Source organism: Balaenoptera ricei, chromosome 2 (assembly GCF_028023285.1).
Source record: "Balaenoptera ricei isolate mBalRic1 chromosome 2, mBalRic1.hap2, whole genome shotgun sequence".
NCBI classification, from domain to species: domain Eukaryota; kingdom Metazoa; phylum Chordata; class Mammalia; order Artiodactyla; family Balaenopteridae; genus Balaenoptera; species Balaenoptera ricei.
Genome location: NC_082640.1, coordinates 24,015,814 through 24,038,984, shown reverse-complemented (window position 1 = coordinate 24,038,984; position 23,171 = coordinate 24,015,814). Strand labels below are relative to the sequence as shown.

The 23,171-nt window shown below is 49.7% G+C and overlaps 1 protein-coding gene across 3 annotated transcripts in view; it reads left to right on the top strand.

Moving 5' to 3' along the window:
- GATA3 (GATA binding protein 3) overlaps positions 1–22,832 on the top strand; it is a 30,811-nt gene extending 7,979 nt beyond the window's left edge. Inside the window, exons 1-6 of one of the 3 annotated variants that reach the window (XM_059912105.1) lie at positions 1,308–1,587; positions 2,023–2,652; positions 5,069–5,605; positions 10,696–10,838; positions 15,839–15,964; positions 20,728–22,832. In XM_059912105.1, the coding sequence (XP_059768088.1) occupies positions 2,412–2,652; positions 5,069–5,605; positions 10,696–10,838; positions 15,839–15,964; positions 20,728–21,012 (1,332 nt within the window). In that variant the 5' untranslated portion in view covers positions 1,308–1,587; positions 2,023–2,411 and the 3' untranslated portion in view covers positions 21,013–22,832. Of the gene's footprint in view, positions 1–1,307; positions 1,588–2,022; positions 2,653–5,068; positions 5,606–10,692; positions 10,839–15,838; positions 15,965–20,727 lie in introns of those variants that run through there. The other 2 variants (XM_059912102.1, XM_059912104.1) reach the window with 2 other exon arrangements.
- Positions 22,833–23,171: the final 339 nt, after the last annotated feature.

The following is a 23,171-nucleotide window of genomic DNA, read 5'->3' as shown; positions in this document are numbered from 1 at the left end:
CGTCCGTGGGAAAGCCTGCGGAAGAACCCACACTCTATCCTCGCACACATTGCCCTGGGGTGAGCCACGGGTGGAACCTGAGTCTTCGCTTCCCGCCTGTCTCTTGCACACCCGGGCCGCGTTCTGGGGCCAGCCGGCTGCAGGAGCCTGAGCGCCGCTAGGGGATGCAGTGGCTCAAAGCACCGAGAGAGGCCGGGGAGGTTGGAGCCCGCGGGGCCGACCAATCGCGGCCCGGCCGCAGCCTCGCGCGCTGATTGGCCCCTTCCCGGCCACGCCCCGTGCGCCCCGCCCCCCCCCCCCCCCCCCCGCGGGCCGTGTCTGAGACCCGCTCCCTCCGCTCGGGGCTGCGGGGTCTGACCCGGCGAGTCCCGCGTTCTGCGGGACCCGGGGGAGGCCGCCGCTGCCCTGCCCGGCGGCCGGGGTGGGGGTCGGAGGAGGGGGCTGGGGAAAAACGCCGGGAGCGGGAGTTAAGTAGGGCCCTGGGCGGGGAGAAGGGAAAAAGTTGGGTAACCGGAGTGAAGACCCGAGCGCTTTTCTCCCCACCCGCTCTCTCTGTGCTGGGGGAGACAGAGCCTCTCGCCCCCTCTCCTTTTCATCCATCACTATTGTCACTCAAGCCAAAAAGCACACATTGATTACAAATATTAGGTCTGGAAAGGACAGCTGCAACAGCTGAAACATTCGAGAGGCTTATTAACGCAAGAGGCTGGGAGAATGTTGACCACGACCACCAAAGTATCACCGACATTTCAATCAAAGACAGATTTTTTTTTTTTTTTGCCCAATTTCTCAATCCCTAGGTGAGAGAGGCACATCTCCAAGTACTATGACATTACATTTTTTTTTCCTGATCACTTTTACTTGCGCAGAGACCCCACATCAATAAACTACCCCATACCCTGGATTGAATGCAAAAAATGTTTGCTCATTTTAAAAGTCTGAAAAAGAAAGGCCGCCTGTAGAAATAAACTTTATGAATGGGGCAGGCCGGTTTCCTCGGCACGGAATAACCTACCGAGCCGGAATGAATTGGCAGGAGCTGGAGCCACATTTAAAGGGCCAGAGCGCGAATTCCCTCCGGCCCGCCCCCTCCGCCCCGAACCCGGGTGCGCCTCGCCCACCCGCCCCGCCGCCCCTCCGCCCTGGCCGCCCTCCGCGGCGCCCCTTTCCGGTCAGTGGAGGGGCGGGAGGAGAGGCGGGGGTGGGGGGGGGCGGTGAAGTCCTGAGCGGGTTTGGGTTGCAGTTTCCTTGTGCTGGTGATCCTGTCCCCTCCTCGCCAGAGCCAGGCTCCTCCCCCGTCGGCGCGGATGACACTAGAACCTCCTTAAGTTCCGTCGCGCCACAGCTGTCTGCGAACACTGAGCTGCCTGGCGCCGTCTTGATACTTTCAGAAAGAATGCATTCCCTGTAAAAAAAAAAAAAAAAAAAAAAAAATACTGAGAGAGGGAGAGAGAGAGAGAGAGAGAGGAAAAAAGAGAGAGACGGAGAGAGCGCGAGACAGAGCGAGCCACGCAATTTGACCGGGCAGTTTTCTGCTCTCCCAGGTCACACGCCTCCTCCTCCTCCTCTCTGCTCCTCGCTACCCAGGTTGGTACTGGCGACTTTTTTTTTTTTTTTTAAGTTTGATTTGTTTTCTCTCTCCATTTGGGAGGACTTTAAAACATTGAAAACTCAACCCTCCTCTTTTGGAGAGTTTCTGGAGGCTGGAAAGTAGGTCCTGGGACCTGGGTCCCTGGAGGGAGGGAGTTGTCGTCCAAGTTGGAACCGCTCAGTCAGTCCCGGGTTCCCGGGAGAGCCGGGCTGCTGGGGATGTATTTGGGAGTCATTCAGTCCCCCGCTGCCTCCCGGTTTTCCGACCTCCGGAGGGGGCGTGCGCGTGTGCGCGCGTGTGTGCGTCGTGTGTGCGTGTCCCGGGGGCGCGGGCGCGGGGCCGGGCGGCTCGGGGGGAGGTGGTGCCACTTCATAAACTCAGGTGCTAAGTACTTAGGACCTCATCCAGGTCTCCCCTTCTCTCCTTTGCAGGTGACCCGGGAGAGACTCAGTCTTGGAGTCGTCGAGTAGCCCCCGGTGCAGAGGAGCCTCACTTGCAGAATTCCAGCCAGTCTTTGCCCCCCTTTTACAATTTGGTCCCCCTTTATACTCCCATACGTAATTTTTGGAATTTCTTTTTTCTTTCTCTTCTTTTCGCTAAACTACCCGGCAAAGATTAAAAAAAAAAAATCTCATTTGCTCACCTTTCCTTCCTAGCTTTCCCATTTCCCAACTGAAAACAAATCTTTAAACGACCCCCACCCCTCCGACGGCAGGAGCACCTGCAGAGCCTCGTAGCCTCCGACCTCCCAGCCCGACCGCCCTCCCTCTCAGCGCGCGGGTTCCGGGCCCGGCGAGAGGGCGAGAGCGCAGCCGGGGCCATGGAGGTGACGGCGGACCAGCCGCGCTGGGTGAGCCACCACCACCCCGCGGTCCTCAACGGGCAGCATCCGGACACGCACCACCCGGGCCTCGGCCACTCCTACATGGACCCGGCGCAGTACCCCCTGCCGGAGGAGGTGGATGTACTTTTTAACATTGACGGTCAAGGCAACCACGTCCCGTCCTACTATGGAAACTCGGTGAGGGCCACCGTGCAGAGGTACCCTCCGACCCACCACGGTGAGTCCGCCCCGGGTGCGGGGACCTCCGTCCAACTGTCCCGGCTCTCTCGGGTCGGAGAGGCAGGGAGGGACCAGGGGGTGGGGATACCCGGCCAAAGCCCCCAAGTGCCGTTGCTGCTTCATTAAAAAACAACAACAACAACAAAAAAACTGGGGCCCGGAAATGGGCGAGGAAGGCGTCTCGATCGTCGCGAGAGTCTGTTTTTCAAAACAGTCGCAGCAGGCGCCTCTGCGCCACTGCGGTCCCCGGGGCCTGGCGCTCACCTGGCGGGTGCCGCGCTGCAACCCTCTCTCCCCGCGCGGCCGCTGGTTCGGGGGCCTCGGAGATCCCGGGCGCCGGGAGCCGAGCCTCTGCCTCCACCGGCCACCGCTCCCCCGACCGGGCATCCGGTGCCGGCCAAACCTGGCTGGGGCTGGGTTCTTTCTAGGGGCTTCGCTCCCCCAGTTATCCCGTGGTTCTCTCTCTGGGGCTTCTGCCGGCGTGCCTCGGTATGTTTCTCCGGCACATTTCCAGAAAGGCCCGAGAAACGTATTTATTCCCACCGCTGTGTTTCGGCCTTTCCCCAAAGCTAGTGCATTTGGTTTTTAGGCACATCTCCTACCTCTAGGCTCTGAGGAAGGGAAGTCTGGTGCTTGACCGGGTTTTGGTGGAAAGATTCCCGTCTTAAGTTTGAGACATTTGGGGTTTCCTAGATTCCCGGCTGCACGGAATTTTCCTCCGTCTACACTTTTTGGTTGTCTCATTGCCTGCTCCCTGCAACTCTTGCCTTGCTCTCTCCTTCGGCCCTACAACAGACCCATTAGGCTCCCAAAGAAGATCTGGGATCCATCAGGGTTTCCTTTTATGGAGGAGCGATTCCAGTTGCTTTTTCTTTTCTTCCTTTCTTTCTTTTTTTTTTTTCTTTCTCTTTCACCTTGAGGAGTTCAGGGGAGTTCTGAAATGGTAGAGAGAAACCCAGCTCTATGTAGTTGGGGGGAAAAAGCTCTTAAGGCTTTCCATCTGTAAGCGTGTTCCCAAAGAAGAAATTGCAACATTTCAGGCGGAGGAACTGTGAGGCGATCTCAGTTGAGGTCTGCCCTGGTTCCCCGACTTAGGTCCCGGGGTTGGGGCCGATGACAGAGCCCCTAGGGCAGCAGGCGTTCTCCTCCCTGCTGTCACCAGGTTTCAAACAATTGTTTCTGCGGATGGGGCGCTCTTTGCCCTTGTTCTGTGCAGATCAGCAGTTAAGTGGAAATGCGGTAGATGCAGCCTTAATATTATTTACTATACTACTTCCTGCATAATGTGAAGCTTGACCCTTGGTGTTCGGAGAGCTCTCCTTCCCCCTCGACTCCCCTCCCCTTCCTTTCTCTTAAGATTTTAGTTTCGGTATTGTTCTTAATGGTTAAATAGAATGTCAAATGCTGAGACAGGTACTGGATTAAAAGATCAATAAGTGTGTGGATTTGTACTTGCCGTTTAAACTTACCCTTCTCAGAGCCTCTTCTGGTCTGAGTTACAGCTGCCTTAAAACTCTGCATTTCAAACGACAGCTCTATTTACTCTGTGTGTGAGTGAAATAGACACAGAAACTGGAATTTTGTGTCTCAGGGGCTCAGGTGAAAATTCACATATTGCACTGGTGGAATCATAACTCTGGGGGCATATGGGCCTGTTTTATTTTTTTCCAGTAGGATTTGGGAGGGTGAGAACGGCAGATAAAAGTGCCATCCTAGAGTCCAGCCTTGGAAACTTTCTCCGACAGCCTGAGCAGTTCACTTCCCTGCAAATCCCATTCCAGGCCTGGCCAAATACGAGCAAGCAGTGAAGTGGGGTTACGTGCAAGTAACCCTAAAATGCTCCCTCTCCTCTCTTCCAAGCCCTCTCCCTGCTCTGGGCGTGGGGAGCTGGCTCTGCAGCTGGGCCTCTCTTAGGGTCCGTGTGTTCTCCTGGTTTTGAGTGGTTGTATGGCTGGGCTCACCCCTTCAGGCCTCATCCTTCCCAGCCCACCCTCTTATCAGGCTGCCTGGGATTAGGTCTGGGCTGGGGGCCGCTGGGCCATTGAAGGAAACCAATAAATCAAGTCAGGTTCCAGAGAGGGACCTCAGGGCTGTGATTCAGAAAGTGTATCTGGAGAGGCCAAGGAAGCCAGGGCCCTTCTCGCTCCATGACAGCACCTCTTGGGTGTCAGACACAGGCCCTTAATTCCCTGGATTTGATGGGACATTGGTGGGGAGATAGGGGTGAAGGGGGTGTGCTGGCCCAGGTACTGCTGGGGCCCCCAGGATCAGGGAGTGTGAGGTCCGGTGTGTGTGGGGATTGTCTTGCTAGGGAGGCTGGGGTGGAGGGCGAGGATGCCCAGGTGCCTGAAGGCCTCTGGGGGCTACTCTCACTCGCCTGTCTCTCTCCCGGGCCTTCCCCTTTACCCACGCAGGGAGCCAGGTGTGCCGGCCGCCTCTGCTGCACGGATCCCTGCCCTGGCTGGACGGCGGCAAGGCGCTGGGCGGCCACCACACCGCTTCGCCCTGGAACCTCAGCCCCTTCTCCAAGACGTCCATCCACCACGGCTCCCCGGGGCCCCTGTCGGTGTACCCCCCAGCCTCGTCCTCGTCCCTGTCGGCGGGCCACTCCAGCCCGCACCTCTTCACCTTTCCGCCCACCCCGCCAAAGGACGTCTCCCCGGACCCGTCCCTGTCCACCCCGGGCTCAGCCGGCTCGGGCCGCCAGGACGAGAAGGAGTGCATCAAGTACCAGGTGCCTCTGCCCGACAGCATGAAGCTCGAGTCGGCGCATCCCCGCAGCAGCATGACCACCCTGGGAGGGGCGGCGGCCTCAGCCCACCACCCCATCACCACCTACCCGCCCTACGTTCCCGAGTACAGCTCCGGACTCTTCCCGCCCAGCAGCCTGCTCGGGGGCTCCCCCACCGGCTTCGGATGCAAGTCGAGGCCCAAGGCCAGATCCAGCACAGGTAGGAACCTTCTCTCCCCTCGAGACCTTTCCCCTCGTCCCCTTCCCTGCTCCAAAATCCGGGACAGGGACTAGAGCGTTCCCTCCGGCCCCTCCCGGGAGCTGGGTGGCCGTTCAGACCCTTCGAGATTTAATATCTTCCCATTCTTCCAGCGGGGAAAGAATGAGGTGTGTCCTATCTCATTCCTGTCTTCAGAGCAGAGGGCAAGTGAGATCTGATTGAAAAGCCAACCCCAAGAGCTGGGGAAGGAAAAAGACAAACAAAAACAGACCCCCATCTCCTGCCTGTCCTGCCAAGGAACTTCTGGGTGCTGGCAGTAACCTTTAGTCAGTTTCCAAGCGCAAATGGAAGGGGAGGGAATAAATCTTTAGTGTTTAATGCTAAAACGAAACCTCCTGAAACCCAAACAAACACAGGTCCCTCCTCTGACCCCCCTGGCCTCTATGTCCTGACCGTTCCCCTCCGCTCAGCTCAGAGGGGGTCATACAGTCACCAGAGGACAGCCCTTTACACAGACATGTACAAATAAAGCGTGTGTATATTTTTCGCCGGGGGCGGGACCGTGGCAAAGATAGGACACACATTCTCTGCGTGGAAAAGAAGTCTCCCATCCTGACTTCTGGGTAGAGAGGTGGGCTCTGCCCTGAGGAGGCAGTTCAATGGAAGTCAGAAAGGCTAGTTACCTGCAGTATCTTTTAGTGCTGGGAGCTCAGGCAGGGGAAGGAAGTCATCTTACGACCTACTTCCCGACTGATCTGAAGCTAGAGGGGTTAGGAAGGATGGAAAAAGATTCCCCAGGTATGTCTCTGCTTCCTCTGCCCATTCTCCCTCAGAAAAGCACACCCCAGCTAAAAGCGAGCAGCATTTTTATTCTCTTGGTGTAGAGGCTGGCATGAAAAGAAACAGTAAAGCCCACACAAAGTATTTATGCTTTAAAAATAAAATAACCACCACCAATGTCGAAGCAGCTGAATCAGAGTCGGGGAGTCTCTGAGATGAGATTTCACTGTATTTTTTGAGGTGGTTTGGGGAAGATTGTCATGTCTCCTTGGGGGTGTCCATTTCAGGGTGGGCGTCTCCGTCCTGGTCTGTCCCAACTGGCTACCCTCTGCCCTCTCTCTGTAGAGACTCTGTATACACAGAAGTGGTGGAAATCACTTGTCTTTGCTGGATGAGACAACCAGTCTTGAAACAGAGCCTGCAAAACCCGGGTTTAGAAAACTTCCGAGGGAGGGCTCTGGGTGCCCAGTGACCATGAGATCAGTTTCCAGGGTTTTTTTCCAGGGTGACATTCACTCCGACTGCCTGGGCAGGACTGTCTCTATTTAGTTGATATGTTTTAGCTAATCCAATTATTTTCAGACTGCTGCACGCGACAGTTGCATTGTTTATCCCGAGCCAGGAACTTTAATAGAGCCCGGATGCGGTTAGGCTGACAGAAAACTCAGACCTGCGTGTTCAATACATGAAAGTCGGCAGAGGGAGAGGGAGGTAGGCTCGCTGGTGGAGCCGAAGAGAAAGCAAGGGGAAGGGAGAACAGGGCAGGAAAGTGGGCTGGCTGCCTCGGCGAGCGGAGGGTCCCCGGGAAGCGGGGTACAGATCTGCTCACAAAAGCGGGGGCGGGGTGCAGGGGGCTCGGTCCAGGCTCCGAGGCTGATGGCAGTAAGAGAACAACCTGTCCATTTTGAAGTCGGGGTGGGATTTTTTTGGGGAAGTTCTCTTTTCTGGTAGGGCTGAAAAGTTGGGGGCCAGATTGTGGTCTCTGAGGCTGGGGTGGTGGTTTGTGTAGGGAGGGGACAGAGTGACTTTTCCAAATGCCTCTCGTCCTCTGCCCTCATTTCCGCATTTGATCTCTCCCCCTCCGTCCACACCTTCTGCCTTCGGGTTTGTCTGGCTTTTCTGTCTCTTCCCTGGAGACTGGGACATTTGGGGAGGGGTGAGGGCGAGGGCTGCGGTTTCCCTAAACCAGAACCAGGGGTACCTATATACCTATTTTCTTTTATTTTTTTGGAGAGGAGAGGAGCCAGTTTAAATTTGGGTCTTGACTTCCTCCTCCTTATTCCTTTCTCACAGTCAAAAAAACCCAGAGCAGCACACCTGGGCGGCGAGGGAGCTGGGACTTTCGGGAACGTGGAGCGTGCGGGGCAAGTGTCGAGGCTCCGTGAAGAGGGTGGAAGGAGTGGGAATTCCTGAGAAGGGGATTCTCTTGGTTTTAGTGGTTGCTGGTTGCTTTTCTTTTTTTTTTTTTTCCTTTAACCTCTTCTTTGCTATCGTCTGAAGGAGGAGCCCAGAGAAGGGAGGGTTGTCGCATTTTGGAGAAACGGTTGAGCTGTGGTTTAGAGCACCTATTGCTTTTTTAACGCCCGGGCTGTCCGGGCTGAGATGTGTCTTTGCAAACAAGACACCAAGCCTTTTGTGTGTGTGTGGGGGGGGGACCATTTCTTAGCTCCCCCCTCCCTCCGCGGTGGGTATCCAGCTCCCCCTTTTTCTCTGCAGCCTCCCCTACTCCTTCAGTCCAGCCTCAGTTTCAGGATTTCAGTCGGAGGCCAAGGGGTGTTTGAAAATGGCTGTTGAGGGTTAGGAGGCCTCCCGGCGCTGTGGTTGTCACCTAAGAGCGAGGTGTCTGTCTGAGCAGCTCACAGCAGGCGGTGAGCGAGGAGAAAGAAAGCAGGAGACAGTCAGGGCCTCCATTAGGAAAACTGGTTGTTTGCTGAAGTCACAGATGAGAGGCAACAAGGAGAGGAAAAAAATAAAATAAAATAAGAAAAAGCCACGCAAGGCAATCGCAAACTTGCCGAGTGAATCAAGACAGAAAATTGCTCTAATGTGCAATTGCTGGAGAGGCAACTGTTGCTGGCCTTCAAGGTCCCTCGGAAAAGGAAGCTGTTATCCTCCCCACTGGCTGACAAAGGAAAGGAAATCAGACTAATCGTGTCAGGCAGGGAGATCCCCCGGCCCAGGTGCCCAGAAGCGGGGCAGTCCAGCCCGAGCTGCCGGGGATGGAGGGGATTTGGAGCCCGAGAAACCCCCCAGAGGTCTGGGACAAAACGGCTGGGAGCCCGAGGCCCCTGTCTGCGCAGGATGGGGAGCGTGCCAGGCCAGGCCAGTGTCCCCAGAAGAGGCTGACGCAGCGCCCACCGGGGGCACAAGGACTGCAGGGCCCTGGCTATGCCTGCGGCCACACCTCCTCACCCACTTGCCTTCTCCTCCTCCCCGTGCCTCTCCCACCTTCAGCAGCCCCATCCCGAAGGCTTGTGACCCCAAAGGAGAGGAATCTGGATGTGATTCAGCCCAGAGCCTACTCAGAGCTGCTGGGTGCCTAGCAAATGCTCCTGGCCCGTGAGGGCCACGTTTCTGTGGATAATCTCAGGGGTTCTTGGAAGGCTCTCTGTAGACCCCGGGTTAAGAACCTTTTGGAATTTGGAGCAAGAAATTGAAATCTCTCAACTCCTTAACATTTTTTTTTTTTTTTTTTTTTTTTGAGAGCCTGTCCCTGGGGAAAAGCCCAGGCTAAGGGGTGTAAATTCCCTGCCACCCTCATACTTGGTCTGGGGGTTTCCTAAATCTGAGCAGGTCCCCAGGCCCTGGGCTGGCCTTGCCCTCCTCGTGGGGAGTCAAGATTCCCAAGCGTCCTGCCTGCGGGTTCCCTTCCTCCACCCTTCCTCCCTTCTTCCTGGTAGTTTGGGGTCAGCTGATTAACCTCTTAAAACAACTGGTAGGGGCTCATCTTTCTCTCCTACCATCCCCAAGGCCCTTCCCTGCACCCTAAAGACCCTTTCCTGACTCCTCTTCTTGGGGGCACCAGCTCTGGTGAAGCCACTGGCCCTGCAGGGTCGGGGGCTCCTCCTGGGTCCCTCTCGGTTGGCAGTGAAGCTGGTGCGTCCTTGCCAGGAGAACGAGGCCCCCCAGGAGCGGGGCAAGTTCTCCCAGCAACCGTCCTGCTCTTCTTCCTCCCGAGGAAGTTGAGAAGAACTCTGTGAGCGAACTCCCCTCCTCCTAAAATAGTATCTGGAGGGATTCTCTCCCAGGGCTTTCCCTCTGGAGGTGGGTCCCGTCACTCTCCAGCCCCTGGAGTGAGTGCTGTTTCAACCCGGCCTGGCCGGTTTTTTGTTGATTTTGTTTGTTTGTTTTTTTTGGAAAAAGAGCAACTGCAGGCAAGTCTTGGTTAATGAGCCAACCCAAGGGCCTCCCCACTGCCCTCCCCCCATAAACCGGCCTCTTCTCCTGATCTTCTCCTCCCTCTGCCCCTCCCAACACGCCCCCTCGCTCTGTTTCCCTCCCTCCCCACCTCCAGCTTCCTTGCCTTCAGGATTGCTCTACCTTTCCCTCCAACCTTCAGACTGGGGTCTCAGTGGCTGGAAAACCACAGAAAACCTTGGTTTTTTTCTAGAGAGTAAAAAAGATGATGGGGGACTGAATGAGTGGACCCTGCTGGGTCTTCATCTATTCCTTGCCCGCCAGGGACATTTACAGTTTTATTGGAAGTAAAATCTAAGGCCCTCGGTGCTAGAATCAATCAGCCGATTGATCCATCTGTTCATCTGTTGATTATCTGTTTCTCTATCTACCTATCGATGAATCTCTCCTTTGGCCCCATCCTAATCTTCATTATTTAATCAATCCGCATAGACAGACCTGGTGACGATAATGGGTCATCTTGGTTTTCCTCTGAGGGAAGCGAAATGGAATGTTGTGCTTTCGCCATCGTCTGGGGCTCAGGGTTTTCTCAGGGAATCGTTTCAAGTTGAAATTCGCCTTCCTCCTTGGCTCTGCCTGACCTTCCCCATCAAGTCAGGCAGGCCCAGGACGAGGTTCTGCTGCTACTGATTCCTATGCTGTTTCTTGGGCTGGGAGCCGTGTGTGTGTGTGTGTGTGTGTGTGTGTACACGGGGAATGGTTAGGCCATGAAAGGGTCACACAGTAACTCTTTTCAACTCAGGAGCCACCTTCAAGGAAGCTGGGAAAGTTCCCCAAAAGAGGAAAAAGAGAGAAAAAGTTCTCCATTTAACTTTCATTCCCTAATTCTGCTGGCAGCTTTTCTGTGTGTTTTCCTTCCATAAGTGACTTATGTGTGATCTTGCTTCCAGAAGGCAGGGAGTGTGTGAACTGTGGAGCAACGTCTACCCCACTGTGGCGTCGAGATGGAACAGGGCATTACCTGTGCAATGCCTGTGGGCTCTACCACAAGATGAACGGACAGAACCGGCCCCTCATCAAACCCAAGCGCAGGCTGGTGAGTTGTCCTTGGGAAGCACTGGCCCAACACTCTCCATTTTGTGTCTTTAACTTCCTCTCTTCAGGAAGAAGAGCTTTCTGCTGGAAATTGGCAGGACGGCTCAAAATCAGCTTGCTTGGAATAGTTTTTTTTTTTCTTCTTTGTTTTCTTTTTTTCAAATTAGATATACAGAAAGGTCCACCCCCCCCACCCCCGCCGCCTTTCTCCCCCTCCATGGTTCTTAAGTCACTTATCACATTTTTAAGGATGCTGACTTCTGGGTTATCAAATCTTAAATGTCTTCACTGATAGAATGATTGCTTTTAACAGGACCAGGGTGACTGATTTAAGATGCATTGATAGTCACGGTTTCACAGAGGAATTTAGTACGGGGATGGAGTGTCCCAGGTGCCACCCAGAACTTGTTTCTGAAGTCATACAAGTGGGCTCCTAAGAAGTAATTACAGTCTCAGGGTTGCCTTAGTGCCACGGATGAGATCTCATGTGCCAGGGCTAATTAACTGAATTTCACAAACAGCAGCCATTGGACTTAATGGAGTTTTTCTTCTTCCTTGGTCTGAAGAATTGAGGAATTGAATTCCACAGGTAATTCCTGTGGGGAAAACTGTGTGATTCCTGTCCTGCTTCTTGGTTTCCCCTAGTGTCTGGTCTTATTTTCCCTTTGAACTCCTGCCGGTCGGGTGATAGTTTCCTCTCTCCCCCCTCTTTGTCCCCTTCTTAAACCTCTTGACCCCTAGGAATACTTGAGAAAACCTGGCACTGGCAAGCATTTATAAGGAAAACTAGCCTGAGAGGTTCATTTGCAAACTTGTCTTTGGAATCTCAGGCCAGATTGAATAGCAAGTGTATGTAACAGACAAATAAAAGCAGGCTTGGCAAATGATAACTGTAACCACAGTCAAGAGATCAAAATGCTTTTTGTGGTGATTCACCAAGTAGAGAGGGGAGGAGGGGAATTTCCCCATGCAAATTAATGGATGAAGCAGCATCCCTCAGATTCTAAGGTGGACCCTTCCCAAATCCTCTGCATTCTTTTTAAAGAATTATTTGTCTTCTCCATCAGATTTTAGTGCAAATCAACACCTTTCACATCCTCTTCAGAAGAAGGAAAATCTTTCTAGGGATGGCAGTGCCCACATGACTTTAATTTTTGGCAATCCTAGGTCTCTAGGCTTTATTCTTTCTCATCTTTGCCCCCTTCTCCAGCTCTCTCAACCTTCCCCCGACTTGTCCCCATGCTCTTTGGTACTTTTTTTTTTTTCCTTTCTCTCATGTGCAAAGCTAACTTCCTAGGAAAAAGCTGCCGGATATCTGAGCTCTGGAGATAACTCATAAACAACAACTCAGCTTCCCCAACCTAAACATCAAGATGTTTGAACGTATCAGAACAAGACGTGTTTGAAAAAAAAAATGGCTGGAGGTGTTAGCACAGAATGAATATGATCGCACCACAAAAGAATGTTCTGAATCACTCAAAACCTGGTCTTAGGAAAAAAAAAGAGAAAAAAAGAAAAGAAAAGAAAAGAAAAACAAAAGAAAGAAAACTAACAACAAAAAACTTCTTGTTAAAATAAGTCATGGTACCATTATAATTGGACTTTTTTTTTTTTTTTTTTTAAGGTAAAAGTAAAGAAGGAAAAAGAGAGCAGTAAAGTGTCAGACCCCGTAGTTGTCTGGTTGATGAGCAAGAATACATTTGACATTTTCTTGGGGTTTCTTCTGTCTGGGTAGATTGTACAGGAGGGCTGGACTTGCATTTTACATAATTTTGTCTTCATTCACCTTTCATAAGAAATCTCTAGAACTCTGAGTAATAATTACTTTTAATTCTAGAGTTCCTTTGCTGTCACATGTGAGGCTGCCTTCTCTTTCTTACTCACCTCTTCTGGGTGTTTTTTTATTTTTAGTTCCATAGAATTCACATGCTCCAGAGAAACACTCGGGGCCCATTCAGGATATATATACTTATATTTTTAGCCCATAGATGTATTTGACTTCTGAATACCTAGAACTTTCTTTTTGTTCTTTCCTATATTTCCTGTCCCTCCTTCCCTGCTCTGTCTCTCCAGTGTGCTGCTTTTGCTCTGCACATTTGCAGACTTGCTGAAGACCACCCCGCCCGCCCCCTCTGTGTAGTTAGCTCTTCTATAGATGCATATCTAACACTGCATAAACTCGTGCAGGAAATAGAAAGGAAGACCCATAGAATTTTTTTCCTAGTGTTGCAAGATTTTCATAAGTCTCACAACTAGCTTGCTTTATTAATATACTTTGTCTTCTGCTAGTGACCCAAACAGTGTGACTTAGAGGTTCTGTATAAATTCTCATAAAGTCTAAGCCTGTTTGGATTCATGTTACCTTCAATACACTGCAAAGGGCTGCACCATGAGCATGGTTATTTGGAACTCTTATTTTATCGGTTGGTATTATGCACTTGTACCATCCCTTCCCAGTTGTTGGGCTGGGAAATCCGGTACTTGAGTAGATATTAGTCTATTATATCCAAGTATTTGTTTTAAAGGGGGAAAACTAGTCCAGGGCTATAATAATAATCATATGATAATGTAATTGTCAAAATCCTTAAGCACCGATTTCATATATCATTTTCCTCCCAAGAGTACACAAAGAGCAACGGTTAAGTCTTAAATTATCATGTTTCATAAAGGCAGGTGGACCAGAGGCATATGGGATAAGAGACAGCACTCTTGGACTGCAGTGAATTATTTTCCAAATGGACAACTCAAAAGTAGAACCTTCTCAGTTATGAGGGAGAAGGGCTGTTTTTCCTTTCTAGTTCCTCAGAACACAGAAACTAAGAATTACTAAAAACAAACAAACAAACGGAAAAAGCCACAGCTCTGCTATTTAAACCTGTGGGAAGGGGCAGCATCTCTGTGGAACAATTGAGTAGCTTTGAAAGGAAAGGAATCAGCTTGGTTCGTTCAGAATTGCCACTGGGTTTTCAATATCTGACCTCTTCGGGTGTTTGGCCCAACTTCTTGCTGGATAAAATACTGATGGAAAAGCACGCCCTGATCCTTGTTCTTTTGTTCCGTGCTTTCCTAACCATGCCAGAATTTTCTTTCTTTTTTTTTTTTAATTTTTATTTATTTATTTATTTATTTATTTTGGCTGTGTTGGGTCTTCGTTGCTGTGCAAGGGCTTTCTCCAGTTGCGATGAGCGGGGGCCACTCTTCATCGCGGTGCGCGGGCCTCTCATTATCGCGGCCTCTCTTGTTGCAGAGCACAGGCTCCAGACGCGCAGGCTCAGTAGTTGTGGCTCACGGGCCCAGTTGCTCCGCAGCATGTGGGATCTTCCCAGACCAGGGCCCGAACCCGTGTCCCCTGCATTGGCAGGCAGACTCTCAACCACTGCGCCACCAGGGAAACCCCAGAATTTTCTTGATCACAGATAAAGACCAGCTGAATTCTTACTCCTTCTCTTGTCTGTGCTAATATTTTTAAGTCCCAGGGACTGAAATAATTTTGCAGTTGAAATTTTCTTTTTATGTTGCAAGGGGATGTGAGGAGATGAGAGATACATGGTTACAAGTGACCCAACCTCATTTCCTTTCAAAAGTTTTTGAGCTGAAGTTTTCTTTTTTAACGTATGGACATAGGAAACAGTCCCCTTATACATTTAAGTGTGTCGAAAAGCGAAAGAAAAATCTCCCTTTTAAAGGAAATGAAGGCAGTGACACAATCAAATAATGAAAATTCAGCTTGGGGCTGACATCTGACCTGTAACCATTTTGCTCTGTGAACAGCAGATAGGAAGCACCTACTTTCAAGAGGGTGAAATGAAATGAAGTTAGGAGCGGGGCCAGTGTTCCCGGTGGATTGCAAAATTCCTTGTTCCTCTCAGTTCGTCTCACTAACTGAAAGCCACCTAAAGAGGATGAAGATGGCTGTCCCCACGAGTGATCAAATCTGAAAACGTGGGCCGTGCACATTTAGGATGCCTGCAGATTGGCTGGGGTCTTGTTCCCTTAGGATGTCTGGCTTGGTGCTTTCTCCGTGGCCCATCCCGTGTGTGCCAGCCACACATGCGCAGACGTTCTCGCATTCTGTCAGCACTCTGCCCTCCTTATCATCCAGCGTTTCTTTTTTTTTTTTTTTTTCTAATGTAAGGGCTTGGGTGCTCTTATAGCTACTTTATTTATTTTTGACTGTGTTGGGTCTTCGGTTCGTGCGAGGGCTTTCTCTAGTTGCGGCAAGCGGGGGCCACTCCTCATCGCGGTGCGGGGACCGCTCTTCATCGCGGTGCGCGGGCCTTTCACTATCGCGGCCCCTCCCGTTGCGGGGCACAGGCTCCAGACATGCAGGCTCAGTAATTGTGGCTCACGGGCCCAGCCGCTCCGTGGCATGTGGGATCTTCCCAGACCAGGGCTCGAACCTGTGTCCCCTGCATTAGCAGGCAGATTGTCAACCACTGCGCCACCAGGGAAGCCCCCAGCGTTTCTTTATTTGGGATCTAGAAAGCGCTTTTGATGCTTGGGTTTGTTCTTCCTTGGCTCTTGGTCTATTGTGATGACCAGTATCCTTGTTGAGAACTGCTTTTCTGGGCAGTTGCTCTTGAAAAAGACCTCCTGTAGGCCTGGCGAAGGAAGCCACTGAGAGCCTGGTACCCAAACCAGTCTGGTTAAGTCAAAATTGGTACCCATAAAAATGAAACATCTGGCAAACTTTGTGGGGGAGGGAGGAGGGCTCGTTATGTCGGTGAGGTGGTGTTGGCTTTCTCATCCTCCCGAATCCTTCCCCAGGGGACAGCAGGCTCTGTGCTGACCACCGGACTATGGTCTGACCTGCTCCTATGCCAGTGGATTGGCTGTATTTTTCTTCTTGATGCAGCTTCTGGGGATCTTTATTACTTTCATGTGGGCCACTTGCTAGTTTTGATTTCAATGATAATTTTTTTTAAGTCGGTCTCCGTAGTTCTGCAAACCCATTTAACATTTGTTTTGATTTTTATCCTCCCCTCTCTTCCCGCTCCCCAGTCAGCAGCAAGAAGGGCAGGTACGTCCTGTGCAAACTGTCAAACCACAACTACGACTCTCTGGAGAAGAAATGCCAATGGAGACCCTGTCTGCAATGCCTGCGGGCTGTACTACAAGCTGCACAATGTAAGTGTCCCGGGCACCACCCCCGCCCCGACCCCGAATGGCCCCCTTCGGATGATGCCCTGTGCACAGCTTCCCCCTTCCCTGGTCCCCTTTCTGATTTTTTTAAAAAAAATTTTATTGGAGTATAGTTGATTTACAATGTTGTGTTAGTTTCAGGTGTACAGCAAAAGTTCAGTTATACATATATTATATCTATTCTTTTTCAGATTCTTTATCCATCTAGGTTATTACAGAATACTGAGTAGAGTTCCCTGTGCTCTACAGTAGGTCCTTGTTGGTTATCCATTTGAATCGCCCAATGACAAGGCTCAGAAAAGGCATTGCAATAGGACCCAGTGTAGGAAAGGACTCGGCACAGCGTAGCCTTGCTGAGATTGAAGGCTTTAAAGCGGATGACCCAGCCCCTTAGTTTGTATTGGAAACAGTACGCGTGGTGGGCCTGGTCTGGGTTTTTAAGGGGAGAAAAATCTTTCTCTTGGAAAAACCAAAGTCACCAGTCATATTTTGATGTTTCCTTGACTTTTAAACATTTTGCAAAAAAAAAAAAAATAGAGAATGAGCCAGAGAGTGAAGAGAAAGGTAAATAGGATTGTAATGCACGGCGCAAGAGTTCAGGGCGATTCAGTTACTGAGGGGTAAAGAGGCTTGGTGAATTTTAAAAGGATTCTCTGAATAAAAGATATGAGATGAAATGGCTGAGAGATTTCATCTGCTGACTTTGTCCTCACCAGGAGAACTCTTGCAAAGCAGCCGACGGAGGTTATCCTTACCAGGGAAAAGAATGCTTTTCTCCTTCTAGATCACATTAGCAGAATGATAATTGTCAGTCAGTCACATGGGTTTGGCTGTGTCATTTTTAATCTTTCAATTTGGCGGTCCTCCCATTTTGCAATATGTTTACCTTTAAAAAAAAAATTTCAGCTACTTTTTTTTTTTTTCCCTGCAGCAACTCTGGCTGACAGGCCATGACCCTTATGAGGCCAGAAGTTTATGTTGATCCCAGAGAAAGAATTTTCTCTCTGTCTGTATGTCTCTGTCTGTCTTTCCCTGTCTCTCTCACATCATCTCTCTGGCTCTGTCTGGTTCTCCTGAAGTCTCTTGACCAGTCTGATTTTGGTAATGTCTGGGAGTGAATGGGGAAAGGCGGAGGGCTTTGCTCAGAACCATTCTGGCAGTCAACGCATCTTACCCAGAAACACCTGGGAATTGGGGAGGAAGCTTTTTTGGTTAGAGTTTTTGAATCACAGGAGAACTTCCCAGGGTGACCCCAGCAATCTAGTCCTTTTGTGCTTCTTGGGAATGAGTTGATTTGTTTCCCGGGGACCCCCGTAACACTAACCTCCCTGCCCGTATGCCGTCCGCTCTCGAGAGGAGGGGCCCAGCGCTGACGGAACTGGGGTCTTACTACAATCCATCGCTTCTCTCCCACACATCCTCAGACTGTGGTCTGTGTACATTCATCAGCAATGAAACCCCAGACCCGTTTTCACTTTGGGGAGTTTCCTAGCTCACTGCCGTGGAGAGAAGCAGATTTGTGATTAAAATCTGGAAGATTTGGGGCCTTAGGGTTTATGAGCTACCCAAGTGGTTGGTACAGCTGATAAAATGATTTTGGGGTTGTAATGTATGGTTTTGCAAAGAACTTTCATGTTACTTGATTACATTTGAGCCTCAAAGAGTCCCATGATGTAGACAGGGCAGAAATTATTTTGATTTCCCTTTTACTTTAAGAAATGATGACTCAGAGAAGTAAGGAACATGGCTGATGAAGGAGAAGGGCCAGGATGGATTTCTGAATTGCGAAAGGCCTTGCAGGGAGATCAATAACCTCAGGACTAATAGGGAGGAGAGGAGAGTAAGCACCTTCTCATTTTAGAATATACCAAAGTTCTGTTCAAAGTAATGAATTGCGTGTGTATATATACTTCTTTCCTGTTTCCACAGAAGTATAGGAATTATGAGAAATGAACCAGCTGTAAATTTCTTTGACTACCCAGCCACAGTGAGATAGGCTGTCAATTGTGTCCAATCTAAAAAAATATCTATTTCTGAAGAATACGAATTTCTCATTAAATCAAAGACAGGTCAAGGAAACTTCTTCACTCCTCACTCCCACCCTATTCTTTTATTTATTTATTTATTTATTTATTTATTTATTTATTTATTTATTTATTTATTTTTGGCTGTGTTGGGTCTTCGTTTCTGTGCGAGGGCTTTCTCCAGTTGCGGCAAGCAGGGGCCAGTCTTCATCGCGGTGCGCGGGCCTCTCACTGTCGCGGCCCCTCCTGTTGCGGAGCACAGGCTCCAGACGCGCAGGCTCAGTAATTGTGGCTCACGGGGCCTAGTTGCTCTGCGGCATGTGGGATCCTCCCAGACCAGGGCTCGAACCCGTGTCTCCTGCATTGGCAGGCAGATTCTCAACCACTGCGCCACCAGGGAAGCCCCCACCCTATTCTTAATTAGCTCCCGACTTCACGGTCGGGCCCCAGTGGCTGGGAGGTAGAAGCGTGCTCATCCACCAGAGTGGTTCTTCTGCCTTCTCTGGTTTAGTAAGAATTCACAGAAGGAGGCGGATTTGTTGTGTATTTAACAATAAGAGATAATAATCTATTAACATTCTCCTCTTGTTGTGTTTTGTTCTGCCCATCGAGATACCATGCACGACCTAAGTTAGTTCCTGTCTTCTTATCTAGGTGTGTAGATAACTACCTATCTCAGTATCAGTGTTGGGACTAGTTATCTGGCTTTGTGTGGCTATCTGTGTAACTAGATATTATATTTAGATACCTGGCTCTGTATATCTAGATATCAGCGTAAAGAGCCGTGTGTCTAGGCAGTATCTTGGGGGAGATTCCATGTGACAGTAGATTCCTATCGCCTCTGTAGCTGCATCTTTATCTTGATTATGACTTTGAGGAAGGAACCCTGAGATGTTCTTTGGGCAACGACCTTTTAGGTCCTCTATCGTCACTCACGTGGCCTTCCTGCACAAGGGGGAAAGCAGGTGTCAGTCCCACGGAGTGGTTCTGTACCCGTCTCCAGGTGACCAGCTCAGGCCCAGGAAGCTGTGGGTTTGCTGTTCCCAGTAGCGTTGTCGGAGCCTGGCCTTCTTGGCTGCTAGATTCTCTCTTCCTTAACTATCTCCTTCTAGCTTTTGGAGCAAACAGGCAGATCCTAGAGCCGTGAAATCTCCTCTTCCTCCACCCTTGAGGACCCTGGAGGAAGGAGTTGTTTGTTCCCCAAGGAGTCAGGAGCGACTGAGACCCTGACCTTCCCTCTTTGAGTCCCTTTGCCCATTTCCCCAGAAACATGGCCAGATGTGCCGTTGGTTTGCTCTGCGGGGCAGATGGCCGCTATTGAGGTCAATCTGATTCTGACTCCTCGTGGGGAATGATCTCAGTTTGCTTTGTCAAATCCCCTCTCTTGATTCTTCTCCCCACCCCCCTAAAACAAATGTGTATTCAAAACAAAACACATGAGGCTTATCAGAAAGAGAGTGCTGGTCTGCTGCCCCGGAGACGGAAGACTAGCGCTTGCCTCTGTCTCTTTACTCAACTTCAGGCCTGGTCTTTGATTTTTAGGAGGAGAGTACTTTCAGGCTAGCACAGGGCTTTGTACCCCATAAGTGGATATTAAATTCTTGTGGATTGGTTGTTTTGCTGTTTGTCTAGTAAAAAGTGGATAGTCAGGACCAGGTAGAAATCGCAGCTTTCAATCATCACAGTTGCTGTGGCCTGGGCAGGAGCTTATGTTTTGGAAAGACACTTTGTCTTAAATTATGACCCCAGAACTTATACATTTCAGGGGAAGATTTTACAGCACCTCTTGTTTCGAAAAGTTCGTTAGAAGAGAGACAACCAGACATTACTTTGAAGAGGGAAGCAGTCCTAGCTTCTCAAGGCAGAGACAAACGCTTAAGATCGGTTGCCTTGCAGTACTTGCAAAGTCCTAACACAGATTTTGGACCAGTAGACAAGATATTATTTCCCCCTTGAAAATCCCTCTGTTGCCTCCATGCTCATGAAATAGTCTAAGGTCATTCTAATGGAAGAAGACAAGTTATTATATTATATTTTATTTTATTTTAAAAATTTATTTATTTATTTATGGCTGTGTTGGGTCTTCGTTTCTGTGCGAGGGCTTTCTCTAGTTGCGGCAAGCGGGGGCCACTCTTCATCGCGGTGCGCGGGCCTCTCACTGTCGCGGCCTCTCTTGTTGCGGAGCACAGGCTCCAGACGCGCAGGCTCAGTAATTGTGGCTCACGGGCCCAGTTGCTCCACGGCATGTGGGATCTTCCCAGACCAGGGCTCGAACCCGTGTCCCCTGCATTAGCAGGCAGATTCTCAACCACTGCACCACCAGGGAAGCCCAAGTTATTATATTTTAGTTAGCAGAGAAATACAACCATCTTGGGTGGGTCTCTAGAATATGGTCCTTGGAGACAGAAAGTTCCCTGAGGCAAACTTTCCCCCAAATGATTGGTGCAGATGAACATAATGAATAAGCCCTGCTTGGAACACCTTACCTGTGGCCTCTTGGTTTCTGAAATTGATAGAGGCTGACAGACCCCCACTGCAGAACCCTAGCCTGCAGGACCCTGGGTCCCTGGGAAGGAGGCAGGAAGGTGGGGAGGAAGGGGCCCCCTGAAAGCAGATCCCTGATCTGGGGCAGTCAGAGGAACCCGGGTTGGGGTGTGAAAGTCTGCACTATTTCAGAGCCAGCCAAATAAAGTAAAAAAAAAAAAAAAATTGATCTCTGTTTAGATTAACAGACCCCTGACTATGAAGAAGGAAGGCATCCAGACCAGAAACCGAAAAATGTCTAGCAAATCCAAAAAGTGCAAAAAGGTGCACGACACGCTGGAGGACTTCCCCAAGAGCAGCTCGTTCAACCCCGCCGCCCTCTCCAGACACATGTCTTCCCTCAGTCACATCTCACCCTTCAGCCACTCCAGCCACATGCTGACCACACCCACGCCGATGCACCCGCCCTCCAGCCTCTCCTTCGGACCTCACCACCCTTCCAGTATGGTCACCGCCATGGGTTAGGGTCCCTGCTCGATGCTCAAAGATCTCCAGGCGAGAGTCCCTCCAGCCCCTTCTACGTGCATTTTCGCAGGAGCAGTATCATGAAACCGAAACCCGATGGATCTATATGTTTTTGCAGGCAGAAAGCAACACGATGTTTGCCACTTGGACAGAGGAACCCACTGTGGTGTCTGTGTTCTCACTCCCTGAATCTGGATACCATTTGTGAATAAGCCATTCAGACTCATATTCCCTATTGAACAGGGTCTCTCTAGTGCTGTGAAAAAAAAAAAAAAATCGCTAAACATTGCATATAACTTATATTGTAAGAAATACTGTACATTGGAAGAAGAAGACTTTATTGCCTCTGTCAGGAAGGCACGAAGGACGCCATGCATTTTAAGGACGATGGGAGAAAATAAAGTGTGGAAATTAAGAAGAAACTAGTTCTGATATCCAAATGGACAAACTGCCAGTTTTGTTTCCTTTTCCTGGTCACAGTTTGATTGATGCATTAAAAGAAAAAAAAAAAAAGAAAAAGGAAAAAAAAAAAGAAAAATGTTGTAGGCGAATCATTCACTCAAAGCTGTGGGCCTCTGTGTAGGAAATTCTATCACTCCGGGCAGCGCGTTACACTCCCAGATTGCCATGGAGGATTCAGTTAGACTTTCCTAGGCCTCCATGCTTTGTGAACAAGTCCCTGTAATTGTCGTTTGTATGTATAATTCAAAGCACCAACATAAGAGAAGTTGTAGATTTATTTCATCATATTATACAGACTGAATTGTTGTACAAATTTATTTCCTGCTAGTGTTAAGAACTGCTTTTTTTTTTGTGTTTCCTTCTCTCTCAATTTTTGGTTGAATAAACTAGATGATGTTCAGTTGACCTAAGGCGGTTTTGCTCCACAGGGCTGATTTTGTTTTTCCTTTTTGTTTCTCAATGATATTTATTAAATAGCTTCTAAGGGTACAAGAGCATCTGTCCTTTGTCACTTCTCCTGCAGCCTGTGCTATGAGGGTAGCAGTGTATGAGCTACCCGCGTGCATGTCAGCGGCTCAGGCCCGCCAGCCCGGGTTCTGAGAGCAACCTGGCTGAATGTTAGCACCTGTTGTGTTCTGTGTTAGTGATCACTGCCTTTCATGCAGTCTGTTGGAATAATAATATAAAAAGATAATAAAGTTAAAAGATTTAAAAACAACCACATAACATGGTATCAAGAGTGGTGGCCAAGCTCTTCTAAAATCTGGTAGCTCTAGCTAATTGAAGCAAAAGGAGTTTAAACAAAACAAAACAAAATAACAAAGCCCAAACTTGTTCAATTACTCACTAGGAGATACGGCAAACCCCAGATAGTCAACATCAATTCATTTGGGAAACTGGGGATCTTTGGGGCTCATGGGATGCAGCCCAGAGGAAGCCATCCCCAGGCTGGAGTAGGTTCTGTGGTCCTCTCTGAGCCGCCGTTCCCTCCTCCCTGTCTAGCCTCAAGGAGACGATCTTCTAGCAGGAGAAACAGGAAAATTTCCTCGTTGGGATTCTTGGGTATATTTGCAGTTGATGGATCTCTGCAAGATGGAAAGGAGCTGGCTTCACGTCTGTTTTGCTTTTCTACTGTTGAATAACACCACAGTGAAGGGTTGATTGGAATGTTTGCGAAACATGAAATAACCATTTTGTAACCTACGCTGTATAGTTTCCTTTTTCTCTGTTGACAGAATGTGTAACGCTGGCACACATTTGAAAAATCTCTGTTAATCGCCTCTCTGCTTTCTTAGCAAATATTTCAAGCCTAAAGCTCAATGTTGAAATAAAGAAGTAGAGGATTACTGAGATGCAAATGAAGATCTGACTGGCTCCTAATTCAGATGTGGTTTCCGGTTACTGGTGAAACACCCAAGGCAGTGGTCGTCTGTTGCCATCTTAAACTTGGGCGCTGTCATTGGAGAGTTCCAATGTTTCAGGATTTGCCACTTTTTTCCTTCATACAGATTTGAGTGAATGCCCTTTCACCTTAAGAACAGGAGTTCAAATTCTTGACATTCTTGGGGGTAGGAGAAGGGCGGGCAGGGGTGGGGGGCACACGTAGCAAAATCCCAAACTCAACACTCCAGCTACATTTTGTTTTAGGTGCTATAGCGATAGTGCCACATTTGATCCTATTCCTGCCTCAGACAAAT